At 44.2% G+C, this 20,685-nt stretch overlaps 1 protein-coding gene across 1 annotated transcript in view; it reads left to right on the top strand.

Moving 5' to 3' along the window:
• LOC307137564 (transmembrane protein 132C) overlaps positions 1-20,685 on the top strand; it is a 212,819-nt gene that overhangs the window by 169,721 nt on the left and 22,413 nt on the right. The window contains exon 5 of the mRNA XM_079835305.1: positions 18,890-19,033. Within this exon, the coding sequence (XP_079691431.1) occupies positions 18,890-19,033 (144 nt within the window). The remainder of the gene's footprint in view (positions 1-18,889; positions 19,034-20,685) is intronic.

The raw sequence follows: 20,685 nt of genomic DNA on the forward strand, positions 1-20,685 counted from the left end.
GTGAGTGTATACTTAAAGTAGGCTAATATATGTAAAAAAAAATGTTACTGCATAATCTTCACTGTATGCATTAAACCTAAATAATAATTATTAAAGTTACTCAGTCAAGAGCAGATAATCATTCTCTCTTTTTCTTTTGTTATTTGATTATCATTAAGTACACAGACAGCTGAATGTTTATTAGGTTGCTGGTACACAGTACACAGGTTGCTTTATTAGGTATACTGACACATCCAATTTCCAAACTGTTTACGTTCACTTAAGATATAACTGTCTGTGTTTATTTGAATACTCACTGAGATGGGCATTTTAACTTTGTGTGTATTCGCAATGTGTAGAAGCAAGTGCCGATCCTAGACTTCTGGGGACCCTTAGTAAAACTTTGTCTGGGGGACCCTGTCAGTGCGTTCAGAACCTCAAAATGACCTCCAACCCTTTAATCTGTTCTTTTAGAGCAGTGTAGTCAACAAACAACAGTGAGTTAAAAATGCCAAAAATAAAAGCAATAGGACAAATACAACAGAAAAAACAATGATTGAAATGAACCATTTAGCCTACTGCTGATAATAGCCTACTATACGGAAATAGAATAAAGTAATGAAATGTAAAAAAAATAAAAATAAAACGTGTATTTTTCACTGTATGAATTAAATAGACACATTGATTATTATTAAATTAAAGTTACTAATGTTATTAATGGAAGAGCAGTGAATGATTCTCTTGGGTTTATCAGCTGCGGTCACTTTAAGACCAAATGCACAGACCTTATACACTGACAAGCATTCGATTACTTTCCCAGCTCACCGAATAATCCTCCTGTTCACCAAAGACATAACTGAATTTTATTTGTATATTATTGTGCGTATTTGTCCGTTTAAGCGTACACCAGAAGCCCAAAGTAGCCTGTACTTGTCTGTGTTTCTCTCTGTCTCGGATCGCGCGGACAGAAAGCCATCTGTTGAACAGCATCTTTTTTTCTCAGCTCAATACGCTTTTACACGTGACGTTACATGATTCGACTAATTTGGATCTTACGTATGATGACAGCGCACTGCTTTAAAGGAAAGGAACGGAGAGCGGCATCATGTTTTCATAATCCTTGGAAACCAAAATCAAAAAACGAAACTAAAACACAGCTCTAAATAGCTCATTCTTGAGAGCAAGAGGTCCCTCTGGTGGTTTGAGGGCCCTACGCAGCTTACGTACTCTGCGTATAGGGAGGATTGTCTCTGGTAGAAGCACAATAAGATGCGAAAGAGAGCTTAATTTGACATGCGCGTGCTGACTGATCGGTGAACGCTTTCTGTGAGCGTCAGTGTGCAAGTATCGAATTGATTTAATAAACAAGCAAGACTTAAAAACACATGCAAATGATTGACTTTCGTGACAATGCAGTACTGACCCGATCTGGCCAGTGACAATAACATCAACTGTCCCGTGCATTTTTCACCAAATCCCTGGATTAATTTGGACTCTGGAACATTTTTCAAGTCCCAAACGCCAAGTCCAAGTATGCAAAAAGTTGTAAAAGTTGTGTTCGATTACCCCAAATCTACTGTAATGTAAACTAAAGACTATTGAATATCTTCAAATTAGATACTGTATATCCCGCCCCATATTGTCAAAAGAAAATACCACAACACAGAAAGAAAACCTGTCCATTGAGACTGGTCTACCAAGTAAACCAGCATTAACCAGCTTAAAGTGATAGTTTACCAAAAAATGAAAATTAGTCCATAATTTACTCACCCTCAAGCCAACCTAGGTGTATATGACATTCTTTTTTCAGACAAATACAGTCAGAGTTATATTAAAACGTCATACCCTGGAACACCAGTCTCTCATGACCGCGCGTACGACAGTTTGTAAACGACAGTTTACAGCTTGTAAAGTTTTATATATGGATATTGTTCTTACACAAACGGTTCGCATCAGAAGACCTTTATCAAGCCGTGTGTAGCAGTTTTATGATGGATAGATGCACTTTTATGGACTTCAAAACAGAAAAAGTCCTTCACTGCCATTATAAAGCTTGGAAGAGCCAGGACACTTTTTTATATAACTCCGATTGCATTCGTCATATACACCTAGGATGACTTGAGGGTGAGTAAATCATGGGCTAATTTTAATTTTTTGGGTGAACTATCCCTCTAAACTAGCTTAGCTGTTGTTTTCAGCAGGATTGTGATCTTTAGAATGCATTTTGACATTTCTGATCTTTATCTGAGACCAACGACCTTTTATCTGAGCACAAAACAAGGAATTTATCCTTTTACACTGTGATCCAAACAATTTATTATGAGAATTTCTTCGAGAAAACTCGCAGCTGGACAGCGTGTTCACTGTGCCCCGGTATTTAAGCTTCCTCTGTATAATTGCTTTATTTATGGTTGATGCAAATGTTTCTCTAGAACAGAAAGAGAAAAAGAAAAAAGGGGGCGAGATAGAAAAAATGAGTGCAGTTGTCTGAAAGAACTGCAGTTTGATTTGTGACTGCTGAGAGATTAAGATGCAGACAGAAGCATGTTTTTGTGTATGGCGGCTGGCCTCGGTAAACCTGCGCCCTGCCACTGAGCCGTGGGGATCGATGGTCCTCGCCGCACGCTACCTCATTACTATCAGCATCTCTCTCTATCCTTCCCTCTCTCTTCACCGCCGCTGGGCACACGACCGCTGCCACCTTATCACACTCATCTGAAACTGCCTATGTATTCATTATCCCTCACCTAGAGGCCTGCACACCACGCAGGGCATATGGAATCTGTACTTCCACATTTAACTGCCCCAGAGATGGAGGAAATGAGAGAGGCAATGTTAGATGGCGATTGTATCTAAGTTGTGTAGTTTTTTTTACAGTTATTAAAAGGTGGTGGAGTTTTTTAGCAAGTGTTCATTTGAGTGGTGAGAGAGTTCCTGTATGGCAGGTATTTTAATATTAAAGGTGTCATGAACTGGCTTTTTAAAAAAAAATTACACTGTTGTCTGAGGTCAACTTATGACGTTCGCATGGTTTTTACATTCAAAAACATCATAAGTAATAGGCTATTTTCTGCCTTGGTTTTGAGGCTCTCTGAAGAAACGGTTGGTTTTGATGTGCGTGCCACACTGAAGACTTGGAAGTAAACGCCCATGGCTAGGATTGGATAAGATTTGCATATTTAATGAGCATCAGCTCCCCTCAGTCCATGTGGGAATTGTTTTGAAAGCGTCTGGGGAATCGCTCACAGGTCTCACAAAATATCTTTATCAAACAAACACAAAGATTAATCTCTCATCCACCCGCGATTGTTTGGAATGTAATTTTTTATTACTTGGCTCGCCCGATCAGTGAATATAACCACAAACCGTACATACACACACACATGCACACACACACGCGCAAGAAAGGAATGTTATTTCACTATTTAAGATACCGTTGGCAGGCCGGGCTTACGTTTTGGTAGCCCGTCTGAAAAACACATAGGCCCGGGACGTTGGGCTTTTAGAAAAGTAAAGTCCGAGCCCTGGCCCATAAATTCCGAGTATGATCACGAATAAAGCAATAACACTTCAAACAGAGGATTCTCCAGCCTGTGACCACGTGCTAAGATGTAATCAATAGATTTCAAACGATCTGTAACAATGCAATACTAACACATATAAAAAACATGTTTTACTCACATAAGTGTGTGTTGCACCATTCCTGTCGGATCCAATATAGAAGGCACAGCATTGTGTTTTAATCTCAATATGTCTGCAAATCCAGTCTCGACCTGTGTCTTGTTTACAATCGATTCTGTGGTGAAATGAAGCGAACAAAGGCGCGATATCTTACGCACATGAGCTGGAACTGGCATGTTTATTGCTCTGTAGCGACCCGTTTAGCTCCACGAGTCGGTGCTTCTGCATCCTATGACGTCAGTGGTCGACATATTCTGAGAGCTCTCGTTTTCTGGTTCTGGTGTCCATACAAGCTTTTCTTTGACTAACAAGGAAGTTTTCAGCTCTGAAACTTACAGGATATTCTTATATCACAATGAACTTTTATATTTCAAAGGCTCAAGGGAAAGTTGATTTCTCAATTTATCACCCCTTTAACTTTATCGAAAATCTATTAACTCTATTTCTATAATTATATTAACTCTATTTCGATATGAGCTGCATGTTGCAATAGAAATAGACAGATAATTGGTTTGATCAATTATTTATTTAAAAAAAAAAACAGTTTTTGGTTCTTCAGTCTCTCAATATTGAATTATCTCCCGTCAATGGTAAAGTACTTTTTTATTATTTGCCTGAATTAGCTTTTTATATACTATAGCATTCATTCATTCATTCATTCTTAAGCGAGGAATACATAGCATGATCAGTTTTGCATATGCTTAAATTTACATTTTTTTAATTTTTTATTGGTCATAAAAAATAATATTCTTTGTAATATATTGGTCTCTAGTTACCAAGCAGTAGAGGTTGTCTTGTTGGTGCAGTGGAAAGGTATTATAAATGAGATGCAATATTGCTTCCTATGTGCTTGGCATGACTCAAGGAGGACATGTTCCTGGAACAAGCTTCCTGTCATCTTGTCATCAAAATTTTATCTTAGGGGCCAAGGTTAGAGGTAGAACAGCGTTTATATGAATGATTTCTACTAGGTTTTGAGGGTAGCTAAGGGATAGGGAATGTGTTTGGCCTATGATTGTTTGATAAGAGTGTTGTTCTAGGACCAAGAATCTTGATCCAGGAACAATTACTACTTGGCTAAATCATGCTTTTTTATGAACATATGGATGTAATGTCATGAATAATGCAGCAATTTTTAATTCTTAAAGACCCATGTGATGAAAATCAAGTTGTTTATATGTCTACGTTGTGTTTTTAATATGCTTTAAGACAAACCATGTGCAAATTCAAGTCAACAACATTGCTGAGTATTTTCTCCTTAAAACTGCAGTGAACCAAAGATAGTTTGTGACATAAGAAACACTGGCGATTTCAAACCGCTTTTTTAAGACTATCTTGTAACCAATCACGTCAACATATGGGTGGGTTTTAGCATATCATCATTACTATGCTGCGAAGCCAGGTTATCCCGGCATGTTTTTCTGTTGATATGAAAAATCAGGTACATTTTAGCAATATTGTGGGTGAATATGTATGACGTATATTACAATGTTGTGAGGAACTATATGCCTTTCTCTACTGATGCCCATTAGTTGTATAACATCAGCAACACATTATTAGCTGTTTGATAAAGTAGTCAAGCAAAAGGCTAATCATATTAATTATCGTTATGTGTCCAACGTTGTAGAGAGCGATACATAAAACGCATTACCATTCTGGTACATTGACTTGTAGACGACCCTGTATAATTCACTATTCCATTTCTTCTTCTGAATCAGTTCTTATATGGCTAAATTAAACCAGTATTTCCATTTTCAGTACAGTATTGCCATTGTGCAGCGGTTGGTTTACCTCAGTAAAGTTGACCGAGTGGATCTCTGTGCTGGTGTGAGTGAGTGGCTAATTTGCATATTAATGGATCCATGTATACTAAATGAAGCAAGGGTGTAGAGTTACATTCAAGCTATATTAAGGCATGAATAAAAAAAATCACAGAAAAAAACAAAAACATTTTAAATAGTTAATTTTGATGATCAAAGATGTGTTTTAAGGGATACATTTATTGACTAAAGAGGGACTTTAAGTAAAAGTACAGGAGATATCCAGTTTATGCTCTTTTCTGGTTCATCTTCTGATCATAATGGGTCTCGTAATTCGTGGTATGAGTGCTTTTTTAACCAAGCAGTGAGGTGGAGAGGCCTTGGATTATGGGTTGATGCGGAAATGGTAACACAAAACTGTGATTATCCTCATGCTAGCGGCCGCTGAGAGGTGCTTGGCTGACCCAGTGACTGTAATGTGTTCAACGGTAGCTAAGCGTTCACTTCATCTCTTTGCGCAATTACTGAAATCAATAGCCATCTTCCTCTTTGCTCTCTGTTTGTCTGCACTGTTGTGCCATTTTATCAGAGGCTCTGTCAGCAAGACTCTCAGAGGCAAAAAGGTTTCACCCATTGCTGCTGAAGAGCTGGGAGGACCTGTGGTCTTGAAAAGAAATACAGCTGTCGATCGATGGCTCTTTAATAGCATGTCTGCGGCATCAGCCCGGGAGGATCCTCACAGGGTGCCGATGCATTCAGCGAATCCTGTCCTTGAGCGTTAGACTCTGTGTGAGCCGGCATAGGTCCACCACGAACTGAACCAATCACCTGTGCTGATATTAACCCTCCATTCCCCGACCTCCAATACCTCTTTAGACCCTACAAATGCCGCCAAAAAGTGTAATGGCCTTTTATCGATTTACATCCGTCTCTTTTCTCTCACTCTTTCTCAAGATAGTGTGAAAGCCATTTAAGATTAAGTGTGTGTAGAAGCACTGCCCTCCCGTAGAAACGGTCTCTGGGAGAGCGTACATCAGCCCAGTTCTTGAAACCCAGCATGCACGCATAGCTAACACTAATCAGTCAGCGGTCCAGGGAGCGATGTTTACTGACCGCTAGGCAGCAGCGGATGACAAGACTGCATGAATAACACATTGTGCTTGGATTCAACGCCCTCCCTCTGGAACAGCGGCTCATAGGATTTCCAGAGATGGGGTTGGGGGAAGGAGAAGGATGGTGTGCTTCAACAACTGGAGCATCATGATTGGGGGAGGACTGGGGAGTGTAGGTGGACGTGAACTAGTGGCATATTAGTTCTGCTGGTTCTCATGCCACCCACATCAGTCCTGCTGTCAGAGTAAATTTTCCTTGATTTTCGAGCCAATGCCAGAAGCGTGAGAAGACTGTACTTTGTATTGTGCTGCTTTCTAATGTAGCAATCCCAACCTTCATGCACAAAACATCACGCCCTTTCAGATTCACATTTTTATTTCATTTGTATTATTGTTTTTTTATACATTTTTATATGATTTTTTTAGTATTACACATATAAAATTCTACATGTACAGTTACAGTATATAATTAAAATAATGCATTAACCGTTTAGGTTGCCATATAGCAAGAATTAATTTCTACTAATTTCCTTGTTAATCAGAAAAAAAATACAATATATTGCACTATGGGAATTAAAAGGGCAGGCCTTAAGGTTGCCAGTGATGTGCTGTTTTTTTTTTTTTTTAAACTCTCTCCCTTATCACCCTCACACGGAAGACACCTATTGAAGTGCTCAAGAAATTGCCCTATTAACTTAATTTCTAAACATCCCTTCTCAAGGGGATTTTTTTTTTTTGCAGAATCTTTGGTAAGTAAATGAGATATTTTTATTCATAGATCAACTTTGTCTAACATAGAGTTTTACTGTAAATGAAGAAAATCGTCTCCGGTTACGTATGTAACCTAGGTTCCCTGAGAACAGGGAACGAGACGCTGCGTCAGCTTGACGCTACGGGGGAACGCCTCCAGCGTGACAGGTGTCTGAGCTACAATCGAATCACATCAGTCCTACTGACCGGCGACAGCCGATGATGTCATCAGGGTGCGACCAGGAAGTATATAAGGGCGCCTCTGCCAACATGACACCGCCCTTCGTCTTCAGGGACTGTCCGGCAGGCAAACCCTGAGGCATGGCAAAGCGACGCAGCGTCTCGTTCCCTGTTCTCAGGGAACCTAGGTTACATACGTAACCGGAGACGTTCCCTTTCGAAAGGGAACTCGCGCTGCGTCAGCTTGACGCTACGGGGAACGAAATACCAACACCGCCATGCCGAGGGGAGTGCATGCCTACTGGCAGTGACCACTGTCAGAACAAACAAATTCAACTGAAATGCCTGAACCACTCCCCCTCTGGTCACATAAGGCTGTCAGTGACAGCATTCCCTACGGTCATAGCCCAAGCTATAAGCCCGAGTAGGAAGCTTCGAACACTTAGAGAAGCTCTACCCAGGCCGCTCAAAGGCCCGGATCCAACCCATTCGAAAGAAGGGGGCTCCTTTAAGGGAATGTGGCTAGGGGGCCCTAGGGCGCCCCAGCCAGCCACTACCGCCACCAAGGAGGCCTAGCTTGATGCCTTTTTCAACGGGCACTTCAGCCGGGCCATCCCTGTCTGTTCGATAACAGAGCCTCTGGACACTCGCCTCCTGAAGAGGCATCCAGTCCCAGGGACTGCAGAATGGCAGTGGCCTCCTCGGACCGGATCTCAGAGACGGGAATCCCGGAGAGCAGCACTCAGCACAGCGCTTTCTACCCTTGCCAGCGAGGGGAGTAATCTGCTCAATCCTAGGATCTACTGAGCTATTATCAGATAGAAACACTCAGGAGGCCAGACTGGCCTAAAAACTGATCTAATTGGGAGGCCACCCTAGGGGCCTACGACCACCCGATCAGGCCCAGGCAGCTTTGGCTCACATATGACCCTTCCGAAAGGAGGGGAGCTTAAAGGGGGCTGCCCGGTAGGTAAACCAGGTTGCAGGCTGAAATCCCCTCCTTGGGGACCAAGTAGCAGAAGCGACACCAGTCGCGCTAGGGTGACCACTAGCTGTCAGCATCATGCCAGTCAAAAGTCTTTGAACTGAGATCCAAAGCCCCATTAGGGAGGCCTAGTGAGGCCCAGTGTATGCCAGAGAAGCCTGAGAGGTCATGCTCAGGAACTCGCTTAGAGGGAGGCCTGGCGAGGCCTGCTACCTGATAGCAGTTGAAGCCGACTGTCAAAGTAGCTGGAAAACGGAGACTCGTTTTCTCAGGGAGGCCTAGTGAAGGCCTACTACCTGAAGGTCAAGCTACACCAGCTAGCCGAGTATCCTGACTCGGGAACTCGCCCTCATGGAGGCCTAGTGAGGCCTACTACCTGATAGCAAGCCTCAGGGAGGCCTAGTGAGGCCTACTACCTGATAGCGACCCGTGCTAGCTGTTTCTCAGGTGACTGGAGCCCAGGAACATGCCGTTAGGGAGGCCCGGTGAGGCCTACTACCTTACGACCAGTCTTAGGGAGGCCTGATGCGGCCTACCACCCAACAACAGCTTAGCAGCCCATGCTAGCTGACACAGCGACTGGCGAATGGGAGCCTGCTTCCAGGGAGGTCTAATGGGGCCTACCACCTCACAGCAGGCCTGCAGGGACAGCTTCCTGGTGACAGGAGTGAAAAACTGCAATGTTATAACCTTGGGCTGACAGTAGCTTCTCTGCTGGCTGACAAAAATAAACATCCAACTGCTGACAAGGGTTATAGTTGGGAACTGCTACTTGAAACCGACATCGTTGGGGAGTAATATATATAGTGTACACAAGGGGCCGAACTTTGCAGAGGCCTACCAAGGCTGACTACCTATGTTCAAGGTTGCAGCTAGTAATTTGCCAACCTCCCCAAACGTCGGGACTCACTCGCAAGGAGGCCTAACTCTGAGGCCTACCACCTGACCTGGAGTCTACTGCCAAGACTGCCCCAGCTGGCTACTCACAGCCAGCTGGCCTAAAAATCATCCCAGCCTAGCTGGGTGACCCATCCCGAAGGCCTCCAATTCCTTCTGGAGCCAACTGTACAATGGTGCAATCTTATCGGCAGCGCCTACAAACACTGGAACCTAATCACATTGTCCATAGCAGGGTACTCGGCAAACCAAATGCCCTGTACCCCCTAAACGGGGGGAGTACCACATACGCCACCCACCTCATGAAGGTCCTAGCTTTAATAGCGCCTATCATACCATGTGAGGGCGTCAGCCATGGAAATGCTCTGGCTACAAGGGAGCTCACAACCAAACCTACATAAACAAAAAGGCTGTGAAGTGCTGCTCAACCCGAGCCATGGGTGAGGCAGAATGATACAGAGCTGGATGTGGAGGTACTCAAATCTACCCTGCTTTGTCAGGGGAGTACGACCAACTGGCCATGAAAATTTATATTAAAAAGGCCAGCGCCTGCCAAAAAACTGGCGGCCTCTAAACACTAGCTCTGGAGGGCCGGGTTGAATATGCATACGGAATTTTCATACTTGCATGAAAAAACGCCTTAACCCTGCCCCACGACTACTGGCTAAGTCGCTATCAATTCTGCACAGCACCAACCTGCATTACTAGCAAAGCCCCCAGAACGCAGGCAAGGGGGCGGGCCTTGGCCGGACTACTCTGCGTAAGAGGAGGCTGCATTAGGGACAAATAATAAAGCTAAGTTCAAAAAAGGAACAGCTACCCGGAGCGCTAGCGCTTCTCTGCGCGCGACTCCGTAATCCCTAGAAAGCCTAGGCCAATCTAGATCTATACCCGAGATCCCGAACAGGGCCACTATTATTGCATTATAGCAAAAAGGGCACTTGAGTAAAGTGCCAGTCATTACATAGATCTGGCCCTAGATCTAACTGTAGTTCTAGCATAGTCTGATCCTGCATTCTCCAGAAATTTATACTGAGAGAAAAAACAGACCGCCTTACCCTGAGACCGCTACCAGTTAGTAGTTTAATACTAGGAGAAAAAATGCCTAGCCTTTCCTCAGAAAAACAAGCCCCTCTTTTTTTTTTTTTTTTTTTTTTTTTTTTTCGCTACAAACCCTCAGGAAAAAGCAGCAAACCCAGCGTTAATCTAACGCATTTTTAGAACTGGGAAAAATAAAGAGGTGTACAGCACACACAGCGTGTAGCATATATAGTATTTGCTGGCCTCCACTAGCACTACTAGCTCAATTATACCAAGCTTAAGCAACTGGTAATCGTTCTAGCCAACCTAACAGGGGAACTACAGGCCCTTTTAGAAATATCCAGCGATCCCCGAAGCCCTCAGCAGGGAGCATAAGTCAGAAATATATGAAATAATTTCCCATTTATAGGGGACTTACCCACTCTCCTGCGGCACACCATGATATCGACCCACAAGCTTTATTCCCATATGAATGCTTAGGTGTAATACTACCACGGGGCTGAGGGAGGCGCACTCACGCACCAAGCCAGGCAGGCCGTCAGAGTCTGACGGATTCTCCGCTCATCATGGGCCCGCCCGGCCTGGTGTAAAAGCGCCTGGGGAGAAAGAACTAGGAGAAGGACGCCTCCCTAGTCTCAGCGCGCCCTAGGGGGAGGAGACCTGTCCCAGCGTGGTCTTCTTCGCTGGAACCGACCTCGCTCTCCAGCGTCCTTCCGACTCCTAGTGCGGGAGTCCCGCCTCTTTTGCGCCCTACTCCGCCACTGAGGGGGCGCACGAGAGGCGACACTGGCTCGCTGGTCCTGTCGCTGGTCCTCGGGCCATGACGGACCAGGGCCTCCCGCCTGCCAGGGTGCGGCCCCGGATCTCCGCGGAATGCATGATTTAAATGCAGCTGAGCGCGCCTTCGCCTCTCTGAATCTTTCCACCACCGCCTCGACGGAGGTGCCAAAGAGTTCAGAGGGCGAAACCGGGGCATCGAGGAGAAAGGCCTTCTCTTTCACCCCGATGTCCGCAAGGTTCAGCCACAGATGCCTCTCCGTAGCTACCATAGCCGCCATTGAGCGCCCAATGGCGACCGCCGTTTGTTTGGAAGCACGGAGAGCCAGATCTGTGGTGAGGCGGAGCTCAGCCATCGCGTCAGGGGGTAGGCCCTCCCCCTGATCAAGATCCTTCAGCAGGTCGGCCTGGTATGCCTGCAGCACCGCAGTGGTGTGCAGTGCTGCAGCGGCCTGACCCGCTGACGTGTACGCCCTGCCATTCAAGCGCGAGGTGTTTCTCATCGCTTTAGACGGCAGGGTGGGAGCTCTAAGTGTCGATGGCCTCCCCGATGCGAGATAGTTCGCAAACGTCTCATCGATAGGAGGCATCGACACGTACCCAGACTCGGTCAATCCTTCGACATCAGCGAAGCTTCCACGCTGATGCCGAATTATCCTGGCCGAGTATGGGTTCTTCCATGCCCCCACGATCTGCACGTGCAGATCGGGGAGGAATGGAAGGCTCCCCAGAGGTGATGAGTTATGGCCAGAGAGAAAGCGATCATCCAGTCGACCTGGACGCTCGGGTTCTCTCCTAGCACGCCGCCAATGTAACTCCAGCCTGTTGGTGGCGCGCTCCATAACATCCATCAACTCCGCATACACGGGGCAAGATGGCTGAGAGGGTTCGGCCTCAACCGATTCATCACCACCCTGCCCAGCCATCCTCTGCTCGATTGGAAGAGCATCAGCTGACGAGGAGGAGAGATCCGACTCCTCCTCCGCCAGCCGCCCCTCGCGACCTGGCTGATCGTCTGTGAGGACCACACCCTCCTCCAGGCGACGAGCCAGGTCCGTCTGGGAACCCCAGGACCTACGTCGCCGCTCAGCCTCAGCGTGAGCAGGACCGTCCCCAGACGCTGGCCCCTCTTCCCTCGAGAAGAGGGCCAGGCGAGAGCGGAGCGTTCGGATGGGAAAACGCTCGCAATTCGCGCAAGAGGCTCCCTCGAGAACCTCCCGCGCGTGCTCTTCCCCCAGACAGTACACACAGAGATTATGCGTGTCTTCAGGCGTCAGATACCTCGGACACGGATCCGCGCACTTTCTAAAGTGCCGCGTCTTCTGTGCGCACTTCATCCTTCAACTAACGTGATTCTTTTCTATGTAGTACACCAGACAAGACAGTCACTGAAGACGAAGAAGCGGTGTCATGTTGGCAGAGGCGCCCTTATATACTTCCTGGTCGCACCCTGATGACATCATCGGCTGTCGCCGGTCAGTAGGACTGATGTGATTCGATTGTAGCTCAGACACCTGTCACGCTGGAGGCGTTCCCCCGTAGCGTCAAGCTGACGCAGCGCGAGTTCCCTTTCGAAAGGGAAATCAATGTTTCCATATTGGCAAGGCTGTACCTACGAAAAAAATAGCTATGTTGCCATATGGCAACACTGTCCCACAGTGGAATTGCAGTAATGTATTTACCCATTGGGATTTTTTTATAGATAGTAGCATCAATAATATGATTGCAGTTATTTATTTATTTGAAGTGTTTATTGTAGTATAGTTGTATTTATGTATAAAAAAACAAAATAATTTCTTCTTTTCAAAAAATTAATACAGCAGTATTTTATGGAAAGGGCAATAGAATGAGTGCAGATTTAGGTCTTCTATGTGATGGAAGTGAGGATGAGTTTTGCCATTTTGAAGGTTAAATGATAGGGATCTATTTATTTTGGTTTGCATAAGTTCCAAATATATAAATCTATCAATTTCTAAAAGAAATGTGCATTTAAATAGAAAAGAAAATCATAGTTCCCTTTCAGGAAATGGGATCACTTCTGAGAGCCCTATCAGCTTCGAGTGTATACAGAACGGCCCAATGGCCATTGGCGTGCAAAATTTGCATCTCGCGCTCTGCCCCGCAGCATGGGTATAAATACGGAAGCGGATGCAGTGCACATTTGTCATTCACTTCGGAGCCGATCTTGGTGTTGATGAAGAGTGTTCCTGCAAGAAAGCAGAGAGAAATGAGAGAGAATGAGAAAGAGGAGAAGCTTGGAGTGCTGGGAGTGAAGGCATGATGACAGCGAGGGCCGCAATCTCACGGTGTGAGAAGAAACTGTTTTCACAGCATTATTTAAGTGGGTTCGGTGAGGGTTTCCTGGCACACTAAGTGCAAACACAAGGCTGCCCTGTGTTTTGCCGTGGCCATCTCCCTGTATGCTTCAGCACATTACATTTAAATAAAATTTCCCCTAAAAGAGTTCACGGGTGTGACACTGCATCTTTTTCAAGATGTCAATCCCCCCGTGAGTTTCTGGATGCGGTCGCTCCCTGTCACCGGCTGAGAGTTACAATCGTTGTCTAACATGTCTGGGCATTCATGTGGGGTAGTTCATGTACCCACTTTAGATGTTGAGGTCGAGACTCACCTACCTTCGGGAAGGCGGAGTCCCCTTACCTATACCCCAATCTAGTTCTATTCCTGCTGGCCAGCAGAATAGGGCTATTTCGGAGACTAGCCAGGGTGACCTGAGGATCACGGTTAGGGCTAAGCCAAGGCAAACTTTGTGGCCCCCTAATCTCCGAGAGGGCACGCTGGCCCGTCCCATGGGCATCCAGTGGTGACTTTCGGGACTCCAGCCGATGACAGGATGTCGATGGCTGCATCGCAGGGGGAGCTTCAGTCCTCTGGGGATGAAGACTCGGCTGCGTCGCCTCCCTCTGGGAGTGTAGTGTTGCCCTAGACAGACCCAGAGTTGACGGCTATGCTTGCCCGGGCCGCCGAAAAGGTTGGGCTCATGTGGAACCCTCCACCGTGTCCCGAGCCTTCTAGGTTGGATGATTGGTTTCTCGGGGAGTATCTCAGAAACCGGCCCAGTGGCTCCTCCCTCCTCACTTCCCTCAATGGCGGGCCAGCCAAGGGGTACGTGGAGATCCCGCCAGTGGAGTGTAATCCGCGTCTCCCATCCAAGGCCTGTAAGTTTACGTCCACTCTAACGGGCAAAGCTTACAGAGCCTGTGGACAGACTGCGTCCGCCCTGCATGCCATGGCATTGCTCCAGGTGCATCAAGCCCAGGCACTCATGGACATGCACAAGGGTACACCTGACCCCGAGCTACTCCGGGAGCTCCGGGTGGCTACGGACCTTGCCCTCCGGGCGGCGAAAGTCACCGCTCATTCAGACGGTCAGGCAATGTCTACCATGGTGGTCCAGGAGCGCCATCTCTAGCTCAACCTGGTGTCGCGGTCGAGAGCTTCGCCCAGCAGTTCTCGGCTGCAGACGGAGGCCATCAAACACACCCTGCCCCGGCGGGCCACTGCTGCCTCCAACCCACCCATCCGCCAAGGGGCGTCCCCCTGCCGCCGCTCCTACTCACGCTAAAGCCCAGCAGGATCAGCCCAGCCTACGAGGCTCCTCTATTAAGTGGAACCTATTCATTGAGTGGTGCTCTTCTCGACGAGAAGACCCCCGAAGATGTTCGTCAGTTCTGTGCTTTCCTTCCTGCAAGATGGGTTGGAGTGAAGGCTGTCTCCCTCCACCCTCAAAGTGTATGTTGCCGCTATCGCTGCACATCATTATGTAGTTGATGGTAAGTCCTTGGGGAAGCATGATCTGATCCTCAGGTTCCTGAGGGGAGCGAGGAGACTAAATCCGCCTCACTCTAACTCTATACCCTCTTGGAACTTGTCTCTGGTGCTAACGGCACTGCAGAGAGCGCCCTTTGAACCATTGCAGTCAGCAGAGTGGAAAATCTTGTCTTGGAAGACTCCTGACAGTGCTCCTTATTGCAATGGCTTCCGTTAAGAGGGTAGGGGACCTGCAGGCATTTTTGGTCGATGAATCGTGCCTAGAGTTCGGGCTGGCCAACTCTCACGTGATTCTGAGACCCCAGCCCAGATATATGCCCAAGGTTACCATCACACCCTTCCGGGACCAGATGGTGAACCTGCAAGAGCTGCCCTCGGAGGAGGCAGACCCAGCCCTGACTATACCAGGACAGAATACAAAGCTTCAGGACCTCAGAACAGCTCTTCATCTGTTATGGAGGCCAGAAGAAGGGAAAGGCTGTGTCCAAGCAGAGGACGGCCTACTGGATAGTGGATGCCATCGCCTTGGCATACCATACCCAAGGCGTGCCTTGCCCGCTCAGGTTGAGAGCCCACTCCACTAGGAGTGTTGCCTCTTTCTGGGCGCTGGCGCATGGCACCTTGCGGACAGATATATGTAGAGCTGCAGGCTGCGCTTCCGTATTTATACCCGTGCTGCAGGGCAGAGCGCAAAATGCAAATCTCGCACGCCAATGGCCATTGGCCCGTTCTGTATACACATTTGAAGCTAGGGATGCACGATATTGGATGTTTGCCGATATGCCGATATTTTTCAACTCATTTTGGCCGATACCGATATACAATATCATTTTGAGCAAAAACTTTTTTTTCTTCATACTGGTTTCAGATGTCTGAGGTCTCCTTACCAAAAGGATACTTTTTAAAGATAAATAAATGTTAATAAAGTTCTTTTTATAATAAGAGAATATTAAAAGCTCTGAAAATAACAATAATAAAGTCAGTAATCCCCCCAACAGATTTTATTACAGATTATTAAACTGTATATAAAAATATTTAATTTACATGTGTCATGCTTGTGATTTATGACATCATTACTGCTTTATTAATTCAGAAAAAGAAGCAACTTCAAGTTATTTGTGTTTTCTACTTTTCATTTTATTACTATAACAACAGCGCCCCCACTAAATATATATAACATTTTACCGGGCGTGCACTAGGATCTGGTGGAGGCTTCAGCTGCTGTGGAGGCTGCCGCACGCGCTAGAGAGTGGGGAGTCACTGTTGACAGTCGCGTCCTTATGTACATTCACAAAATCAAGCAATTAAAAACTGTCAATATAAATCACCATACATGCAATGTCAACACGTTATCATATCGGCAAGGCATATCGCCATAATTTTTTCATATCGGCCAAATGACGATTTTTCTATTTTAAGCGTTTATCTGCTGATTCTGATGTTGTACCGATAATATAGTGCATCTCTACTTGAAGCTGATAGGGCTCTCAGAAGCCTTTTTTTTTTCAACATTCAACATTCATTTAGAGAGAATTTGGCACAGACTTATGGGACTTTCGTGTGACTGAACTGGATTAAGGTTGGCTTCTTACTGTATGTGGATTTATGAATTTGGAGAGACTGGTCTATATTACTTTTTAGAATATTGGAAGGGTAGAGTACTATAATCCTTCTATTCCTGTGCAAACATTCACATACCCATCATTTTGATGGTGGAAAAATAGTTACTTTTATCTTTGTTTTGTTTTTTTGTTTGTTTGTTTAAGCAAAGCATTAGAATCTGTGGGTATAATTTTCAAATATTAAATTTTTTTGTTGATATTTCCTTGAGTAAAATGTTTTTTGTATGCTTTTTCCATGCGAGTGAGAGAGTTGAGGCATGTATGTATTTTTCAAGGGTCAATGCATTTGACTTGTGTGGTTTAAAATCGTCCTCCCTCACTGAACTGAACTCACCTCACCTCACCTCACCTCAGTTTTGTTTTGTTTTTTTATTTCTGAGTCTGTGGCATCACAATGAGAGGCTTTCCACCGCTTTGCCTGTTTTACTCTGGAATTCTGTTTTTAATTCACTCTGTAATCTTCAGGCTTGACTGAAAATTACATTGTTCGGTTTTAACAGCCGGTGAATGGACACACTGAAAGACATTTGAAAGCACCTTGTCTGCCGAACACTGAAGCTGAGTTCTTTGAATTCATCTGAGCGGGGAGTGAGTGAAAGGGGGAGAGCAAATTGTAAACACTTCACCCATCCCATCCCGTGGAATATTTATCAGAGTCATTTTCCTGGTCTTGATAAATTAATGTTTTGACAGCAAATCAAACACAGGCGATAACTTCCTGTCAAAATGTCTGAGCGTAAGGTTTGAATACCAAGCTCGTGCTGCTCAGACTACATTCCTATTGCACATTTACATAATTTTGAAATCAAGGGAAACGGCGTATTCAAATTCTACCTCAGAAGTAGACAGCGCAGCCCATGTTAGATAGAAAATAATGATCAGCTTAAATGCATAAAGGGAAAAAAAGAAAGTGGCTCGTTTATCCTCACGATTGTGGTGCATTAAAGTGAAATGATTGAAATAAGAATCAGCTGCCAAGTGAAGCCTGAAGTGGGATCAGCCTGAAGGAAAAAAAAGGAACAGAAGACCTCAGTCTTATTAACAAGCTTGAAATTTTATTATCCACAGTTCAGGATTAAATAATGTTATCTGTTTTCTCTAAAGGAGAATGGCGAGAGCTGTGACATAAAGAGAAGAAAAGACCCTATGATGAAGAACACAACCTTGGCAGAGGGCTTCTTTATTTTGGTTTATCCATCTCAAAGTGCCATCTCACCCATAGCTCCAGCCAGCAGGAAAAACACAAATCAACACAAACTTTTAATTACCCATCCTTTTGGTTTGTTTGAACTGTAGATTGAACACATGGACGTGTTTTAGATAAGATTATACACAGAGAATGGATTCTGAGAAACGTTACCGTAGCTGTCATTTCTCCATAATTTCAGGATATTTCTGTGAAAATACTGTGAAAATTTCCCCTCTGACACTGTTCTCTATATAAAGCATATTTCAAGAACTTCTGACAGTGATGTTGTTGTTTACTCAAATGCCTTCTTCAGGCAATTATCACTACTTCTATTGCCCATACTTAGGGTTAAGGTTAATGCTATTATGTTAAGTTATTAATTATTAATCTTTTAGCTTTTTTAATGCTAAAATTATCTTGTTCTTATTAATTTATTTTATATTTTATTTAATATGTATATAAATAATTTGTTTTTGTTTTTTTAATGAAAAAATATATTTAGCTAAAATAAAAATTTATTTTATTTTACTTAATATATAAATATAACATATTAAATATAAATGTGTGGGTTTTTTTTTTTTTATTACTCAGAAATACTATTTTGCTTCTTAATGATAAAACAGCCCAAACAAGTCCTGAAGACCATCCTGAACATTCCTAGCAACCCCAAAAACAAACTACTAAAAAAACTACTCAGAACATTCTAGCAACAAACTGGCAGTCGCCCGCAGCACATGGCAGTCATAGCAGAGAGTTTTGCATGGGCGAACACTCATATTTTCTTCTGAATATGTGTGAAAATATTTATTTTTTCTTTCTTTTTGTAGTGGCTTGATAGTGAACTTTTTTCCTGGGTGTGCTTTTCATGTTAATATTATCTAAGAGTAGATCAGTTTCATAAAAAACAGGATGTGTTGTTTGGCTCTAAACAGACCTCTCCATCTCACTCCGAGACTCTCCAGAGCTGATGACTCTAATTGAATGATATGACTCACTGGGTTAATAGCACGAGTCAGTGTTGGCGCTGAAGAGCTGGAGCTGACAGAATGACGAATTATCGTGAATAATGACGGGTGAATTATCCTGAGTTAACGCAGTCTGATTGATCTGCCCTCTGTGTGCAGGAGACAGAGATCCTTAACACCGCAGTGCTCACCGGGAAGACTGTTGCCATGCCAGTGAAGGTGGTCACCGTTGGAACCGAAGGTGCTGTGACCGATGTGACTGAGTCGGTCGAATGTCGCTCGACGGACGAGGACGTGGTTAAGGTGGGAAGGGACATGCACAGGTCACTAACATCAACAAACCACACACATGTGGATGTATGTTTCTTCAGCTACTGTATGAACACTTTTGGCCCTGTGGATTGTTTTAAAAACTCTTCACACTCTCCTTAGTTATTTAATTTTGTTAAAACATTTTATACACCACATCACAAGGTCTCACTAATTACTAATTTCTAAAACCATTTATATATATATATATATATATATATATCATTTTTTATATATATACACACAATAGTGACCAAAAGAAAAATTGACCTCTTCACCCCTTATTTAAATATTATTAAAATTGTGTTAAAGATTTTGTAATCATATTACCTAGTGGTGTTTGGAGTCAAATGTTTTATTTGTGAAAATGCAATGAAACATACCAAATTGTGCAGACATAATATTTGGCCATGCTCTCATACAGAGAAACATGCAAAAATATTTAAATTAAATATTAATAACTGATTATGTTGTAGTCAAAGTATGGTTCTTCATGGGTTTTTTCCCCCTGGTTTTTGCATAGTAAATTAAAACATTTAGCTGTAGTTTTTTGCCAAATAATTTTGGCAGATAAATACCCTAACCAAGTTTAGTGTTTTGTTTCCTTCATATTTTTTCTTCTAGTGTTTTTCTTCATAATTAAAAATATTTATAAAAAAAATATAAAATATTTTCCTCATATTTTGATTGTGTAATCATCCAGCCTAGACAAATTGACATCTTCACCCTTCATGTATGGTTCTACTTGTGTGGGGCTTTTTTGCATAGTAAAATAAAACCGTTAGCTGTAGTTTTTTGCCAAATAATTTTAGCAGATAAATACGCCAAGTTTAGTGTTTGGTTTACTTCATATTTAAAATATTAAAAAATAAATATAAAATATTTCCCTCATATTTTGATTGTGTAATCAAACTTGTAAGGTCATAAAAATGCATATGATTAGTACTTACACCGATCAGGCATAACATTATAACACTGATTATCTCTTCATCACGGCACCTGTTAGTGGGTGGGATATATTAGGCAGCAAGTGAACATTTTGTCCTCAAAGTTGATGTGTTAGAAGCAGGAAAAATGAGCAAGCGTGAGGATTTGAGCGAGTTTGACAAGGGATAAATTGTGATGGCTAGACGACTGGGTCAGAGCATCTCCAAAACTGCAGCTCTTGTGGGGTGTTCCCGGTCTGCAGTTGTCAGTATCCAATGGTCCAAGGAAGGAACAGTGGTGAACCAGCAACAGGGTCATGGGCGGCCAAGGCTCATTGACTCACGTGGAGCGAAACCATGGACCAATGGAAGAAGGTGGCCTTGTCTGATGAATCATGTTTTCTTTTACATCACATGGATGGCCGGGCATGTGTCGCTTACCTGGGGAACACATGGCACCAGGATGCACTATGGGAAAAAGGCAAGCTGGCGGAGGCAGTGTGATGCTATGGGCAATGTTCTGCTGGAAACTTTGGGTCCTGCCATCCATGTGGATGTTATTTTGACACGTACCACCTACCTAAGCATTTTTGCAGACCATGTACACCCTTTCATGAAAACGGTATTCGCTGGTGTCTGTGGCCTCTTTTAGCAGGATAATGCGCCTTGCCACAGGAAAAATGGTTCAGGAATGGTTTGAGGAGCACAACAATGAGTTTG

This window comes from Gobio gobio (assembly GCF_949357685.1).
Source record: "Gobio gobio genome assembly, chromosome: 14".
Taxonomy (NCBI): domain Eukaryota; kingdom Metazoa; phylum Chordata; class Actinopteri; order Cypriniformes; family Gobionidae; genus Gobio; species Gobio gobio.